This window comes from Trachypithecus francoisi, unplaced genomic scaffold, assembly GCF_009764315.1.
Source record: "Trachypithecus francoisi isolate TF-2019V2 unplaced genomic scaffold, Tfra_2.0 Lachesis_group0, whole genome shotgun sequence".
NCBI classification, from domain to species: Eukaryota; Metazoa; Chordata; class Mammalia; order Primates; family Cercopithecidae; genus Trachypithecus; species Trachypithecus francoisi.
Window position 1 is genome coordinate 37,509,360 of NW_022681453.1, and position 17,137 is coordinate 37,526,496.

At 39.2% G+C, this 17,137-nt stretch overlaps 1 protein-coding gene across 1 annotated transcript in view; it reads right to left on the minus strand.

Annotated features, from left to right (window-relative positions):
* The window catches only part of TMF1 (TATA element modulatory factor 1), a 33,554-nt gene extending 18,190 nt beyond the window's left edge, over window positions 1-15,364 (minus strand). The window contains exons 1-8 of the mRNA XM_033210394.1: window positions 14,920-15,364; window positions 10,094-11,295; window positions 7,195-7,298; window positions 6,441-6,567; window positions 5,519-5,624; window positions 2,292-2,434; window positions 1,587-1,753; window positions 1,309-1,465 (exon numbers count right to left, since the gene is read on the minus strand). Coding sequence (XP_033066285.1) covers window positions 1,309-1,465; window positions 1,587-1,753; window positions 2,292-2,434; window positions 5,519-5,624; window positions 6,441-6,567; window positions 7,195-7,298; window positions 10,094-11,295; window positions 14,920-15,061 — 2,148 coding nt within the window. The 5' untranslated portion in view covers window positions 15,062-15,364. The remainder of the gene's footprint in view (window positions 1-1,308; window positions 1,466-1,586; window positions 1,754-2,291; window positions 2,435-5,518; window positions 5,625-6,440; window positions 6,568-7,194; window positions 7,299-10,093; window positions 11,296-14,919) is intronic.
* Window positions 15,365-17,137: the final 1,773 nt, after the last annotated feature.

A 17,137-nucleotide genomic window follows, 5' to 3' on the forward strand; every position in this document is an offset into this window, starting at 1 on the left:
CCAAGGCGGACGAATTACGAGGTCAGGAGATTGACACCATCCTGGCTAACATGGTGAAACCTCGTCTCTACTAAAAATACAAAAAAAATTAGTCAGGTAGACGAGCGCAGTGGCTCACGCCTGTAATCCCAGCACTTTGGCAGGCGGAGGCGAGCGGATCACCTGAGGTCAGGAGTTTGACACCAGCCTGGCCAACATGGTGAAACCCCATCTCTACTAAAAAAAAACAATACAAAAAATTAGCCGGGCGCGGTGGCGGGCACCTGTAATCCCAGCTACTGGGGAGATAGAGGCAGGAGAATCGCTTGCACCTGGGAGGTGGAGGTTGCAGTGAGTCGAGATTGTGCCATTGCACTCCAGCCTGGGCAACAAGAGTGAAACTCCGTCTCAAAAAAAAAAAAAATTAGCCAGGCATGGTGGCACCCGCCTGTAGTCCCAGCTACTCAGGAGGCTGGGGCAGGAGAATCGCTTGAATCCGGGCGGCAGAGGTTGCAGTGAGCTGAGATCGTGCCACTGCGCTAAAGTCTGACAAGAGTGAGACTCCGTCTCAAAAAAAAAAAAAATTAAAAAAAAATGCAAATCAACACCATACTCAGTTACCACTTCACACACACTAAAATGCCTATAATTTTAAAAACAGACAACAATACAAGTTGGCAAGGATGTGGAGAAACTGAAACCCTCACCTATTGCTGGTGGGAATGTAAAGTAATGCAGCCACTATGGAAAAGTTTGCCAGTTCCTCAAAGAGTTAAATATATAGAGTTACCATATGACCTAAGGATATATATCCAGGAGAATTTAAAATATATGTTCACACAAAAATTTGTGCCTGGATATTTATAGCAGCATTATTGATAATAACCACAAAGTATAAATAACCCATATGCCCATCAACTGATGATTTTATAAGACAAAGCCTCACAAATTTTGTTTTTTCTACTTCATCTGAGGTCCTTGGACTCCCACAGATGTTATGAATGAGCTCAGGAGTTAAATGGACTCTCTCAAAATTATATGCAATATGTATGTGCATTTTTGCTCTTCTCTTGTAAGAGAGTCCCTAGTTTTATAATACTCTCAAATGGGTCTAAAACTCACAAAAAAATTAAACAATACTGGTATCATGTAAGCATTACTTTGTTTTAAAAAATACAACTGGTTAAATTTAGCAGAATCCAGTACTCTGAAATCTAACACATGTATCACTACATAAAGTTTGATTCAAATCAGCTAATAAATTGTTTAATTGGTAGAAGCATAAACAAATATTTTTAAAACTACTCTAATTCATCATCCATTGCTTACTTGAATGGCTAATGTTTCTTGCTGCTGACGGGCTTCTTCTTGGGCCTTCTCTAATGCTGCAGAAAGTTCTTCTTTAGCTTTCATTTCACGGCTCAGAGCAGCTTCCTGTGCCTCACTATCCTTTGCAGCATTGGCTTTGTGAAGATCAGTAAGTTCTCTTAAAAAATTAGATTGAGTTTATAAATGTTGCCAGTGATCAGATAATAGAAAAAGTATTCTTCAACATCCTACTCTGATAATTCATTCTAAATGGGTTGCATATTTGTTCATTTTCTTACTTGTATGCACTATCCAGGGCAGCCTGAATACTTCGGTTCTTTTCTTCAAGTTCATCCATGTCTACCTGAAGACGGCCAAGATCTTTCTCCTGGCGTTCTACCACGGAATTCAGTTTTTTAATATTTTCTCTATGTTGTTTCTCCACCTCTTCTTTGCCATCAAGGACCTATATGTTATAAAAACAGACAAAAGTATTTTTCAAGAAATAATACCATGGTAAATAATTGTATTCCAGCAATCTATAATAATGGAGAAAAATATATATATTTTTTGAGACAGAGTCTCGCTCTATTGCCCAGGGTGGAATGTTCTGGCTCACTGCAACCTCTGCCTCCTGGCTTCAGGCAATTTTCATGCCTCAGCCTCCCAAGTAGCTGGGGCTACAGGTGTGCACCACCACGCCTGGCTAATGTTTGTATTAGGTTGGTGCAATATTTTTAGCAGAGACAGGGTTTCACCTTGTTGGCCAGGCTGGTCTTGAACTCCTGGCCTCAAGTGATCTGCCTGTCACAGCCTCTGAAAGTGTTGGGATTACAGGTATGAGCCGCCCCACTCGGCTGAAAAATCTTATCATTTATCTATTGTTTGAAAAATTCTTCTTACTACACCCCATTAAATCTTTTCAAATGCTCCATAACCATGGCCAACTGCTCATACAGGAAGTAATAACAATATATATGTAGAGAATTATGATTGCTATTCACCTGTTTCAAATGCTGCAACTCCTCTTCTAGCTCTTTAACTTTTTTGTTCAGTTTTGCAACCATATTTTCATTCTCCTTGTCTTTAGCTCTTAATTTCTTGATGATGTTAGAATTATGCAATTGCTGTTTTGAAAGTTTTTCTCCTGGTGATGGTAAAAACGCATAAAATCAAATGACAACTATTCCCTAAAAATCTCAATAGAATGTTTTATCTAATCAATAACACAAAATAATAGAATTTTTTTAAATCACAATTTTGTGACCCACAATGTTACAACTAATTTGGACAAGAATCATCAATGAATGTTAAAATTACTGGGTAAAAGGTTGTTGGGAAACTGGATATTGACACGGTCTTAAAGAATCACTCTCATACATCACCTACTAATTTTAAAGAGAAAAATCTGGCCGTCAACTCCTTAACTAAGCATTCAGTTTTGGCATCACCAATTGTAGTACAGTTTGACAATATGTGCCTACTGATGTGAGGTAGGTGTTCAATATCACCTAGATATTTCCTCCTAGAAATATGATCTAAATCTAATCATGAATAAAGTAACAAATTCCCAAACATGGGACATCCTGTGGGACAACTGCCCTGGACTCCACAGAGTCCTCAATGACATAAAGAAGAGAGAACTGTCCTAAATTGATGGAAGACTAAAAGGACATAACAACCAAATGCAATGGGCAAACTTTGGATCCTGGGACAGAGCAAATGATCAACTATAACAGACGCTTTTAGAGAAAACTAGGATAAATATTAAAATATATACTGGATTATAATTCTGAACTAATGCTGATTTCTTAGGTTTGACTATGATGTACCTGTCAAGGAAAATGTACTTGCCCTTGGGAGATGCAGACTGAAGAATTTAGGAGCAGAATGTTATGGTATTTCTAACCTCCTTTCAAATGAGTTGACAAAAGCGTAGTGTATGTATGTGCAGAAAGATATGGAAGAGGTGCGGCAAGATGTTAACACTTGATGAATCTAAGTGATGACGTAATCAGGTATTCATTGTAGTGTGCTTTCAGCTTTGAGTTTTACAGCTCTTTAGCTTTAAGTTTTCAAAATATTGGCCAGGTGCGGTGGCTCTCACCTGTAATCCCAGCACTTTGGGAGGCCAAGGCAGGCACATCACCTGAGGTCAGGAGTTCAAGACCAGCCTGGCCAACATGGTGAAAACCTGTCTCTACTAAAAATACAAAAATGAGCCGGGCATGGTGGTGGGCACCCGTAGTCTCAGCTACTTGGGAGACTGAGGCAGGAGAATCACTTGAACCTGGGAGGTGGAGGTTGCAGTGAGTTGGGATCATGCCACTGCACTTCAGCCTGGGCAATAGAGTGAGACTCTGTTTCAAAAAAAAAAAATTTCTGGGGCATGCGGAAACAGTATGTAATACCTTTGTGTAAAATGTAAATACTCTGTGAATATAAAACACTCCCATGTGAAATTGCTCTATTTTCTCTGTAAAAAGATTCATTAAGCAAAACATCAGTTCATTCTCTGACGAAATTACTAAATTACAAAATAGTAACATTTGATATTAATATTTTAAATAACTTTTTAAAAATAAGAAAACCATGCAGTCAGCCTTGCCCTAGGTCTCCAATATTATAAGGCAAGGCAGTCAATAACTTCAAGACATCTTGAGAAAATAATTATAACAATTCTTCCTTCATTTTTCTATTTTAGAGCTTAGAACTGTGTTTTATAATTATCTGTGTTCCTATATTTCCCTCTCACTAAACTAAGCTCCTAAAGGACAGAGTGTGTCATATTTATTATTGTATCAAACATAATATTTGACATACTAACTCTTCAATAAATATTAGTTGAATAAATTAAAAAGTTGAGTAAAGCTAACTTTGAAATGACTGCTTCCAACTGTTCTCAAACTCTACACTTTCTCTGGAAATTCACTTAGGTTCAATGATTTAAGCACAAAAACATTCATCCTACCACTAACTGTAATATTAACATTACAGAAATAAATATACAGCATTAGAAACAGTAAAACATATTATGGTATACCCATATAATGGACTTTAATGTAGCCATTAATAATGATAAAAAGCATTTAATGGCATAGAGAGATATAAGAGAAGGAAGACTGCAAATTAAATATATGATCTTAACTATGTTTAAAAATGCATGGAAAAATGCATTAAAACTAGAAAAAATTAATAGTTCCTTATAATACTGAATTATAATCTACTTTTCCTCTTTATTCATATATTTTCCTATAACTTCAAAACTTTCTACAAGTAGCAAGTATTACTCTTATAACTACAAAAACTTTAATTAACAACAAGAGAAGTAAAAAGAGAGATTCACTTGACCACCTTTTCCAAAACCTCCTGTCTTCCAGGATATTACATGAAGAACTTAATTCACTGTCCATTTGTAATGATTTATTTCATGAATAGATCTTTAATTTCTATAATGCTGCTAATTTTATTTTATTTCACTTTTTTGAGACAAGGCCTCACTTTGTCGCCCAGGGTGGAGTGCAGTGGCATGATCTCGGCTCACTGCAGCCTCCACCTCCCAGGCTCAAACAATCCTCCTGTCTCAGCCTCCCAAGTAGCTGGGATTAGAGGCATGCACCACCACCACTCGGCTAATTTTTGCATTTTCAGTAGAGACAGGGTTTCACCATGTTGGCCAGGCTGGTCTCGAACTCCTGACCTCAAATGATCCATCCACCTCGGCCTCCCAAAGTGCTGAGATTACAGTCATGAGCCGCCACACCCAGCCAACCCTGTTAATTTTAAATCTTTTCAGAGACAAAGGTGCTGAATAATTTAAAAATTAAAACAGTAAAATGAAAAATTCACTATCGAATGCCAGAACAATACAGTATCATATAGTAACCAAGCTAGGTATTCAGATATTACATAAATCCCAGAATTATACATACACTTTGAATGTCTTGGTTTAAATGATAGGCTCTTAAGACCTGTTTAAAGTTTTCTTAGGGCAGCACACAAATTTCTGTCAATTTTATAGGGATTTATTTTTTTTACTCCCTAAAAACAAAAGCTAGAAACACATATCTCTGTCTCAATATATCTTACTCCTCATTCTTCTGTAAACTGTCACCTACTATTTCTACGGTTTACGTCCAAACCCTCCTTGCTTTCAGTATTTTTAATTAGGAAGCATCAGCTAGTTATGTGGCAAGTACTTCTTACATAGTCAACCAAATACTTTACGCACCTTCTTCCATTAACCCTTGGATCTGCTCATCTTTCTCTTTCAAAAGGTCTGCAGTTTCACTACTATTTAATCTAGTGGCAAGCTCTTCTTTTATGTTTTTGATTTCCTAATAAAAAAGAAATCTGTGAATACCATAAAGAATTACTTTCACTCTAAGTACAGTTCTCATTTTTCCCTCATCCAAAGAAGCTATCCATAATCACATTCTCAATAAAAATCTGTAAGTTTTGTTCAGTTAATCTACTACCTTGGTTTACTAAGACTAAGAAAACAGCTTTGAAAATGATATACAAAACCTAAATTCAGATATACAAGCAAGTTTTAATATGAAAATATAAATGAGAATAAATTCCTTTTTTTTGAGACAGGATCTTACTCTGTCACCCAGGCTGGAGTGCAGTGGTACAATCACGACTCACGGCAGCCCAACCTCCCAGGCTCAGGTGATCCTCCCACCTCAGCCTCCTGAGTGGTTGTGACCACAGGCGCCTGCCATCATGGCCAGGTAATCTTTGTAATTTTTGTAGAGATGTGGTCTCACCATGTTGCCTAGTCTGGTCTTGAACTCCTGGGCTCAAGCGATCCACCCTCCTCGGCCTCCTGAGTAGCTGTGACCACAGGCGCACACCAGCATGACCAGCTAACTTTCTGTATTTTTTAGGAGAGGCAGGGTCTCACCATGTTACCCAGGCTGCTCTCTAACTCCTGGGCTCAAGTGATCAACCCACTTCATCCTCCCAATGTGCTGAGATTATAGGCATGAGCCACCACACCTGGCCAAAAATCTACAATTTAAATGTTAATAGATGATATCCTTTTCACCTTACTTCTCTTTTTTCCAATATCAAAATATGATGAATGCATTCCTCAAAAATCTATGTCTCTATAGAGTTTAATTAATATTACTTTAAATTTCAATTACCTTTTTAGCAGCATCTCTCTCTTTGCAGGCTAGTTGAACTTTCTTTTCTGCTTCTGCAATTCTTTGAGTAAACTCATCTTTCAAGGAAGAAATGCTACTGCTTTCTTCTTTCACTCTGAACATTTCACTAAATTTAAAATAATATTTGAGAATGAGGATGGTGTTTATATATCCCAAAGGTATACATGAGTTCAATTCTCAAAAGGAAGATAACTTTTCTCTGACATATACCTTATTAAAATAGAACAGTTGAAGGCCTATTAACTTCTAAGAAAAAAAATAAGGAAATTTCCCTTGTTAAATTTATTTTGAAACACCTCAAAGAAAACCTGTTAGAAAGTGAAATGTCACCAATATCTGACATGCAAAAATAAGAGCAAAGTAAATACAATGATTCAATTCTGAATCTTCTTGAGTCACATTTTCCCAATGAGCTCCTTATAGCAAAACTGTGTTATTGTATAATACAGTTTTCTTTAAATACATGTTTTAAATCTCTTAATACTAAAAGACTAAAAATGAAGGGAGAGAGTTTTACAGTTTTTGCAAAACGACTCTCTTCAATGGCAAAGGTAATATGGTAAAGACAATTAAAAGAGAAAAGTAATCTTTAGGGTTATAATTGAAAGCCATACAACTTTCAATAATGATAAAATTACAAAACATTTTAATTTCAAAAACATTCTTAAATATGTACAAAGTATACAGGCTTCCAGAAAATGTGTAACATTATTCACATTTGCAGAATACTTACTCTTTCAGGTTATCATAAGCTTCTTCTAGAAGTGCTTTTTCCTTACTAAGAGATAATAACTGAGCCTCCCTTTTTTCCAGCTTTTCATTCAGAAATTCAACTGTCTGGATAAGGCGAATACATAAAAATCAGAACACTTAGCTTTAAAAAAGACCATTTTTACATGCAGTTATATCACTGTAACAAAGAAAACAGCTCTATCTCATAAAAACAATTAAGAACAATATGAGGAACACAAGAGGATCCAGAACAAGAAGAACTCTTAGGCAGCTGATAGGAGAGTAAAAGTAAGTACAATCAAATAGCTAGTGGGAGCGTAAGTTGAGAAACGACTTGGGAAAATGATTAGGCAATATCTAGTTGGGGATCTACACACTCTTTGATATAGAAAATTTCACTTTTAGGTATAACTTAGAGGAGAAAATTCTTGCATAAATGCAGTAGGTGACACGTATAAGAATACTTACTGTAGCTTCCTGGTAATAGCAAAAATCCGGAATAATCCGCGTATACATCAAAAGAAGGGAGATGGATGCAATCAAAAGAGGTCAAAGAGGGAATTTAAAGCCTCTATATCTTAGCTAGGTTGTGGATACACGAGTGTCTGTTTTCTGTATTGTTCTTTACCTGAAACACGTATCCTTTTTAAAATATGATATATTGCATTTAAAAAATAAAAGTAGGTCGGGCGCAGTGGCTCACACCTGTAATCCCAGCACTTTGGGAGGCCAAGGTGGGTGGATCACCTGAGGTCAGGAGTTTGAGCGCAGCCTGGACAACATGGCGAAACCCAGTCTATACTAAAAATACAAAAATTAGCTGGGCATGGTGGTGGGCAACTGTAATCCCAACTACTTAGGAGGCTGAGGTTGCAGAATCGCTTGAACCCAGGAGGCGGCAGTTGCATTGAGCCAAGATCATGCCATTGCACTCCAGCCTGGGTGACAACAGCAAAACTCCATCTCAAAAAATAAAAATAAATAAATAAATAATAAAAGTAGAGGCCGGGCACGGTGGCTCATGCCGTAATCCCAGCACTTTGGTAGGCTGAGGAGGGCAGATCACTTGAGGTCAGGAGTTCGAGACCAGCCTCACCAATATGGTGAAAGCCCATCTCTACAAAAAATACAAAAATTAGCCAGGCATGGTAGCACGTGTCTGTAGTCCCAGCTACTCAGGAGGCTGAGGCATGAGAATCACTTGAACCTGGGAGGCAGAGGTTGCAGTGAGCCAAGATTGCGCCGCTGCACTCTAGCCTGGGTGACAGCGCAAGACTCCGTCTCAAAAAATAAATAAATAAAATAAAATAAAAGTAGGGCTGGACACAAGTTCATGCTTATAATCCCAGCACTTTGGGAGGCCAAGATGGGAGGACTGCTTGAGCCCAGGAGTTCAAGACCAGCCTGGCAGCACAGTGAGCCCTCATCTCTACTGAAAATCAAAAAAATAGCCCGGCGTGGTGCGAGCCTGTGGTCCCAGCTACTAGATTGGATCAGGTGGGAGGACTGCTTGAGCCCAGGAGGTTGAGGCTTCCATGAGCTGTGATCGCACCACTGCACACCAGCCTGAGCAACAGAGAGAAACCCTGGGAGCCGTGGTCGCAGCACTACACACCAGCCTGGGCAATAGAGAGAGACCCTGTCTCATTCATCCATCCATCCATCCATACTAAAAGTAATTTTAGAAAACCCATAAGAATTTTTAAATCTCCATAATGTATCAGTATAAAGCTAAACAAAAAGTAATGCTTAGAATGTCTCATTCCTTAGGTCCTGCTCAAACAGTGATAAACTTAAGTATAAAAAGAGTAGGAATGGTTCCTTTTTGGACTTAAAAAAACAAAGTCTTACCTGAGTTTAGTTTAGATGAACTTAGAAATCACTTACCTTCTTAAATATACTGAAATTCAAAAATATCTGATAGTAATTAGTGCTGGTTTCTAAGAATTCAAACTCCTATTATATATCTTACAGTATATAGCTATTAGTAATTGAAATATTATTGCACAGCATTTTTGTTTGTGAATATTTAACCTGAATAACAGAATCTGGCACTTTAAAAAAAAATTGAGTAATTCAATACATGGCACTTACAGGACATTTCTTCAAGACATCCTACATCTCAGAAGTCTATTAAAGATGCTAGATCCAACTCAATTTCTATATCTAAAAATCACAGTAAAAACCAAAACTAGGACTTAATGTTAGTTAAAGAATTTATATCACTTTCTTTTCACATGTATTAGGTAGAGCAATTTGTCACTCCTAAGCAATGCTTTTGTTCCTTAGACATTTCTCTTTCTTGTTCACGTGAAATATAGCTATCAATAGATCTCAAAAATAACATAAACAGAAAACAAACTGAAGCAATATAAGGATATACACTCCTTATATATGAATGAAAATACTAACAACAGAAAAGCACCAATAATAAAAACCTTAAATTATCATTTAATATTTGCTACAAATAATGTAAACATGCAAAAACAAATTCTGATACAAGAAAAACCATAACATTTAGGTTTTTTTTGGCACATCCATCTGCAAAGGAGGTGAAGATACATGTTAATGTAAGAAAATATTCCTTTGCAAACTGACATACTAATGAGCATAACAGAATTTTAAAGTGATAAGGACTCAACAATAAAGATGTAAGATGAAAATTTTCATGCTTAACTAGATTGAAGTATCAACTTATTCTACCATAATTGCCTTGGAGAAATTTCAAATTATATTAAGAATTGTTGAACTTCAAGGTCCTTAATGCTACACTGAAATGGCAAAAGCCTGTGTTTTAAAATATGTACGAATTATCATGCATCAATGAAAATATATTTTAAAACAAATGATTTAATCTCTGAAAAGCATATCTAAAAATCCCTTCCACCTACTGGAGTTACCTTGCAAACATCTTCCTTCTCAGAAAGTGCTTCTGGCTGACTTTCAGCAGGTTCACACTGCTCAGCCACCCTGTCTAACACAGTGTGTCCTTCATTTATTGGTGTAGAAGAAACCAAGATATCAGGCTGTTCACAGTTAACAGGAGTTGCACTTCGTCCACTTTCTTCCATTTCTGCTTCCTCAGTGGGTATAACTAATGTTTCATTTACTTCTTCAGATTTTCCTTCAGCAGATTCAACTGTTTTAGACTTTGGAGTTGAAGAATTAACTGTAATAGGCACTAAAGCATATCCCTTGCCTGACAATTCATCATCTGAATTGATTTCACTTACACTCCGGCTATCTAATGACTGTACACTAAATGAATCTATTCTTTCAAAAGCGTCAGATGAACAGCAACTCTCAGTGAGTTTTTGGAAATCATCTAAACGATTATATTCAGGACAAGCAGATGCAGAGAGAAGCTGAAAAGATGTCTGCATCAAGTGAAGACTTGATTTTGAATCTGTAGTCTCTTGTCTCGAGCTCGCTGAGCTCTCACTTATTACACTTTCATGATCTAAAACTTCAATATCACTGGTGGTAGAAGTACCTGATGAAAAGGTACTAACAGGAGGAGAAGGTGTATTGCTCTGCCTGTCTTCATGTTTTTGTTCCTTAGGTTCCAAAGCCATGTCCTTTGTTTCTGCTGTGAGAGACTGTGTAGACATATTAGATATACTTTCCGTAGTTGTTTTCGCATCAATTACACTTTCAGATACTTTCAAACTTACAGTTGGCACCTTCATGTCCAATTCTTTATTAACAGTTTCTTCATGCTTGCCTTCAGTTTTAGGTGATGAAGTACCTGCTGCCAGAGTTTCCCCTGAAACACACAAAGAGTCTTTTACTTGTGACTCAGTTGTTTCAGGAGTTCTTGACTGCCCAATGTGCAAGGATTCATGTAAGCTGCTTTTCACTTCTTCTTCTGGTCGTTGTGATTTTGCTGGAGGTTTTGATACCACTGGACTCTTCTGAATGGTCTGGACATCAGTTGGTGAGAGAAAGGCACTGAAGAAGTTTTCAGATTCGTCGACCACAGTCCTCCGAACTGGCTTTGTGATTGCTTTAGGAGAGGCTATTGGTGGACTCTGAGGTTCAGTGTTTGATTTCAACCCCCAGGTTGAAGTATCCCATCCTCCACTGACAGGCGAACTTATTCCTTTGACAAAAAGTAAATATTAAAAAAAAATAACACATAGATGTTACATTAATATTTCACTCATCATTATAAATCAGCATAAATATAAATTTAGAAAAAAATACCCTATGAAATACCTATAATTTGCACCTGCTAAACTCCTTGCTTACTAGATCATTAAGTAGTTTCCAAGTTAATACTGGGACTTAAAGAAGAAAACTGGTGTTGGTCCACCTGAGAGCAAGGAGGAGCACAGACAAAAGACTGGGTCTGGCCTGGACTACCAGATGCAAGTATGTTATTCCTCCCTACAACAAATTAAGGAAGTAACAGTATATGTTTTATAATCCACAGAAAGTCCAAGATACCTATGATTGATTTCATAATAACAGGCTTTACTTATCAATATGAAATAAACTAATATGAAACTGACTGAATATGTAGGGCCATGTGCAGTCACAGAAAAATTACCCTACCTATTCAGTTTCATATTAATTTTTACTTGTAATATCAGTAATATAGTTAAGAGGTAGACAAAAGGCAACACTCAAAAACTGAACTCAATGGGTATGGAGGTTCATACCTATAATCCCAACACTAGAAGAATCATTTGAGCCCAGGAGTTCAAGACAAGCCTAGGTGATGGAGTGAGACCCCTGTCCCTACAAAAAAAAATTTAAAAATTAGGTGGGCCTAGTGGCCCACATATGTGGTCCCAGCTACTCAGGAGGCTGAAATGGGAGGATCATCTGAGCCCAGGAGGAAGACGCTGCAGTGAGCCATGATCGAACCACTGCACTCCAGCCTGGGTGACAGATCGAGAACCTGTCTGGAAAACAAACAAAACAACAAAAGCCACGGTGAGAAATGTTCTTTTGTGAAGATCAAAGTAAACTGATGGGAATGGTAAGTTTTAGAGAATAAATTAATTTTCATCCACTTAATCACAGGCTGATTCTCTAAATTCCACTCTCCAAGCCCACTCTAAGAGGAGGTTTTGTTCTCAAATTCTAAATTATGTCAGAAATTACAAGGTCATTATGAATTTCAGAAATGTGTTTTTAAGAACTATTGCTCTTTGACATAGATCTAGGTAGTTGACACTAGGGTTTTCAAAAAAATACTGCAAAGAAAATGACTATTTTCTTGGGGAAAAAGGTAATTATCATATCAGTCATACAAATAGCTACTACTAAAATCCTGATTTTTAAAAATGGCATAATCAGGATCTTAAAAATGGTATATTCGTTAAAATATTTAAAGCATTTCTTTAAAACTGTTTTCCAAATTAAAATGTGGCTGAACAAAATATTCACAATTAGAGGTTGGTGGAGAGAGCAAAAGTAACTAAAAGCTTCTAAAAACTATCAAGTCTTATAGTAGAATCTATCCTTTAATGTGAATTCAGGCCAGGCACAGTGGCTCATGCTTGTAATCTCAGCACTTTGGGAGGCCAAGGCGGGCAGGCCACCTGAGGTCAGGAGTTGAAGACCAACCTGGTCAACATGGTAAAACCCTGTCTCTACTAAAATTACAAAAATTAGCCAGGTGTGGTGGCGCAAACCTGTAATCCCAGCTACTCAGGAGGCTGAGGCAGGAGAATCACTTGAGCCCAGGAGACAGAGTCTGCAGTGAACAGAGATGACAGCACTGCACTCCAGCCTGGAAGACAGAGCCAGACTCTGTCTCAAGAAAAAAACCAAATATATATATGTAAATATATATATGACTTCAGTTAGGATGAAAAGTAAGTAGAAAACTTCAGTTTGGAGGCATAGTTCTACACATCCATTTGCATAATACATCCAAACCAGAGAAAATCAAAATTAAAGATGCAAATGAACAACCAAGATTATGTCTGATTAATTTAAACACATTCAAAGGATGACAGGAATTAATGTTGCCTCTTGGAGAATACTTTATATAATCCCAGGGTTATCTGGCATCCATCGAAATTATACCATTCTGAAGACTATGGTCATTTTCAGAAAACAAATATCCTTACATATAAAACCTACATTCTTTCTTATCTAAAGTTTAGTAATTCTAATTAACTGGGGCACATATGAAAAAAAAACAGTTACTCCAGCAAGGTTATATGGCATCCTGTAAAAAGTAAAGAGGATCATGACATACACACATGGACCAAAATACCTTAAAATGAGGTACCTCAAATTTAGGTCCTGACTTTTCACTGATGTAAAATTAAGAACAGAAACCAGAAAGGAGTAGTCAAGCACATCTCTTATCCTTTTTCTTTTTTTTTTTTTTTTTTGAGGCGGAGTCTCGCTCTTTCGCCCGGACTGGAGTGCAGTGGCCAGATCTCAGCTCACTGCAAGCTCCGCCTCCCGGGTTTATGCCATTCTCCTGCCTCAGCCTCCCGAGTAGCTGGGACTACAGGCGCCCGCCACCTTGCCCGGCTAGTTTTTGTATTTTTTAGTAGAGACGGGGTTTCACCGTGTTAGCCAGGATGGTCTCGATCTCCTGACCTCGTGATCCGCCCGTCTCGGCCTCCCAAAGTGCTGGGATTACAGGCTTGAGCCACTGCGCCTCACACAAAGGTTCACATCCCCCACACCTGTAAATCTTTACCCCACACATCAAATGCTAACTGTTCCTTAGACTTAAGAGTCAAAAGCAACTGAATGAAGATCCCTGAAAGATTAAGCTCAATGAAACTGCAAAGAGAGATTTGGCTATTCAGAAATAAAATGTGATACAATCCAAAAATCTTGGATCACACATTCCTTGGGCAATACCTCCAGCACATTCTTATCCTCATCCGCCGTGTGACCTAGAGCAAGTTACTTGGCCATTCTGGGCCTCATTTTCCTCTTATGTAAAACACGGATATAAATCAAGCTCACTCTGGGAGTTGTTCTGAAGATGAGAAGGCCATAAAAAAGCACATTACAGGTTTACGCCTGTAATACCAGCCCTTTGGGAGGCCGAGGCGGGTGGATCGCCTTAAGTCAGGAGTTCGACTAGCCTGGCCAACATAGTGAAACCCCGTCCCTACTAAAAATACAAAAATTAGCCGGGCATGGTGGTGGGCGCCTGAAATCCCAGCTACTAGGGAGGCTGAGGCAGGCGAATCGCTGGAACCTGGGAGGCGGAGGTTGCAGTGAACCGAGATCGCGCCACTGCACTCCAGCCTGGGCGACAGAGTGAGACTCCGTCTCAACAACATAAAACCACATTACGCGCTACCAAGCGCGAAATGTTCACTGAATGTTAGCGATGGTTCTTCCCTTCCCTGATGATTTACGTACTTGAGACCTTGGATCCCAACAGTGCCGGAGACGAGAGGCAATTCGAGATTCAGGTTCGGGAAGGTTGTGCTTGGAAGTTGCGTCGAGGGAGGGCTTGAGGGCAAGACCAACCAACCAAGTCCCCTGTCATCGAAGTCCACAAGCCTCGCGCCCACGACCAAAGACAAGGGGGAACCTGGGGCTGGGTTTTCCCTCAGGAAAACGGCAAAGACCGACTTGGAGGCTGAAGCAGCATTAGGGAATGGGCCGGGGAGAAATTACTTTCAGAGAACTCTCTCAGCAAGGAAGGACCCCTCTCTACACCACTTAGCCTGTCTGCATCAGGAGAACAGCAGCCTCCGAGAGCCGGGAACCCCGCTCCTCTCTCTCTTACCCGGCTCTCCATACGGAATGGTCTCGGCCCAGATGCTCGGCTCCTCTTCCTGGATGTCCAGAACCCTGTCGATGGACTTCTGGGCCTGGGACAGGGCCTGCTTAGCGAAGCTGGAGAGCTGGGAGGCGTTGAACCAACTCATCGCCCCTCCTCAGCCGGCAGTGGCGGCGGCAGCACCAAGCGGGAAGGTCTCAGGCCTGCGGAAGGGTGCAGAGGAACGGCTTGGCTCCCTTTTCCACTCGGCTAGTTGTGTCAGCGTGTGGCCATGACCCCGACAGCCTCCCGCGAGCCCGGGATGTTAACCTCCGCTGTTCCGCACAGCTGAGACGAAGGGGCCCGTGTGCGCATGCGCCTGCTTCTTCCACGTACACAGCAAACCTGGGAGCCTAGAGTCCGGTCGATAGGCGGAAGAACAGAAGAACGTTGACGTACATCCGGGAGCGCAGGGTTGCCCTTAGTTACCGAGGAACGCGGAAGGGTTTCTATTCATAGCGATTCCGTGCTTACAGCAGTTCTTAGCGAAGGGGAAGCTATGGCTACCAATAGAGGTCGATTTCCCCGTAAGGAATACTCCAGTTTTCATGTGTGTGCTTTCCAGGAAAACAGTTCACGTGCTAAAAGCTTGCACCTTGCCAGCAGTAATTACAAAGGGAAATTTGGGCCTCACATTTCTCTTGGCCCTTTGTCTCAAATATTTAATAAGCTCTGTATTAAGTTGGTATTGTAAGGAGAAACACTTGCTTGGGCTTGCCTAAAAGGCAGGATCACGTATGAACACTGTGTCCAACCCGTGGAACACGTGATGCATAAAGCACCACCTCTCAAAACAGCAGCAAAATTGCTGCAGTCAAAATACCCCTAGTACTGTGGTCTATCGCAAATTCCTATGTTGAAACCTAATCTCCAATGGGACAGTATTAAGGGGAGCCTTTAGGAGACGAGTAGATGATAAGGATGGAGCCCTCATGAATGGGATTAGTGCCCTTATAAGAGAGGCCCAAGGGAGCTCTCAGCAAGAAGGCACCAACTCTAAGCCAGAAGAGCAGCCCTCACCAGACACCAACTCTGCCGGCTCCTTATCTTGGACTTCTCAGCCTCTAGAACTCTTAAGAAATAAATTTTTGCTGCTTATAAGCCACCCAGTTTATGGGAATTTGTTACAACAGTCCAAATGAACTAAGACACCTAGGAAGCACTAAAGCTGTTATCCTTACAATGTGCACTGTGCTTATTATTTAAAATATAACCTTTTCTGTGTGCATTCTCTTCAAACATTTGGACATGGAAAAATACCTTAAACTGGTGGCCTTCCTAATCCAGTCTGCAGCTATATTTGGTTTGAGCCCAAGTTAAAGACAAAATCCTATCAACATTTAAAAGCCAGACTTCATTCAAAAATCTAGATTTCCAGCTGCTTTTGAAAAATATGAATACCAAGCATGGGAATAGTCAGCTAGAGTGGTCACCAATAATTTTCACTCACTCCAGTTTGCCACAGACCCCTATCACTCATCTTATTACACCCTCCCTGCTGTGGTTATTTACCTCATATGCCTGCCTCCCATATTTGAATATTTTACCTCACTGCAAGGAACTCTGCAAAAAAGAATTATTTTTCTTTTAAAAAATCAGATTGAACCCCTTAAGAAGTTATAATCATCTTCCAATAATTTTGTCTAACTACAATAAAAATTTGCATGTTAAAACTAACAATTTAGTCATTTACACAAGTAGTACTAAGTAACTCAAGTACTTTCAAAGAGCTAGTTTGCAGAGGAGATTTGGGGCAGACTCGGGTTGAAATTAGCTATACAATTACAGTTCCAAGACTTCTAATTGTACAGCTTTGGCTAAATAACCTACCTAAACCATCTAAAACTATTTATTCAGCTCTCAGATGGAGATAGTCACCTTCTTACAATGCTACTTTGAGAATTATTATAGCACCTATATGGTGTTAAATTTTAGTTCCTTCACTTTCAAAATTGTAGGCTACATCTGTAACTTTTCAGGTAGAGCATATAAATTTATTCCGTGTGGTTTTATAATAAAACTTATTTGTCAATTTGTAGCTAGAAAGATTAATGAAAACTTGAGTGACACATAAGTAACCAAAGAATATCTGAACAGAAAACTGCCTTCTAAGTCAAAAACAAGGAATGAGAACACATACTTGTTATCATATTAAAATACTAGCACCTACTTTTTTAGTATTTGT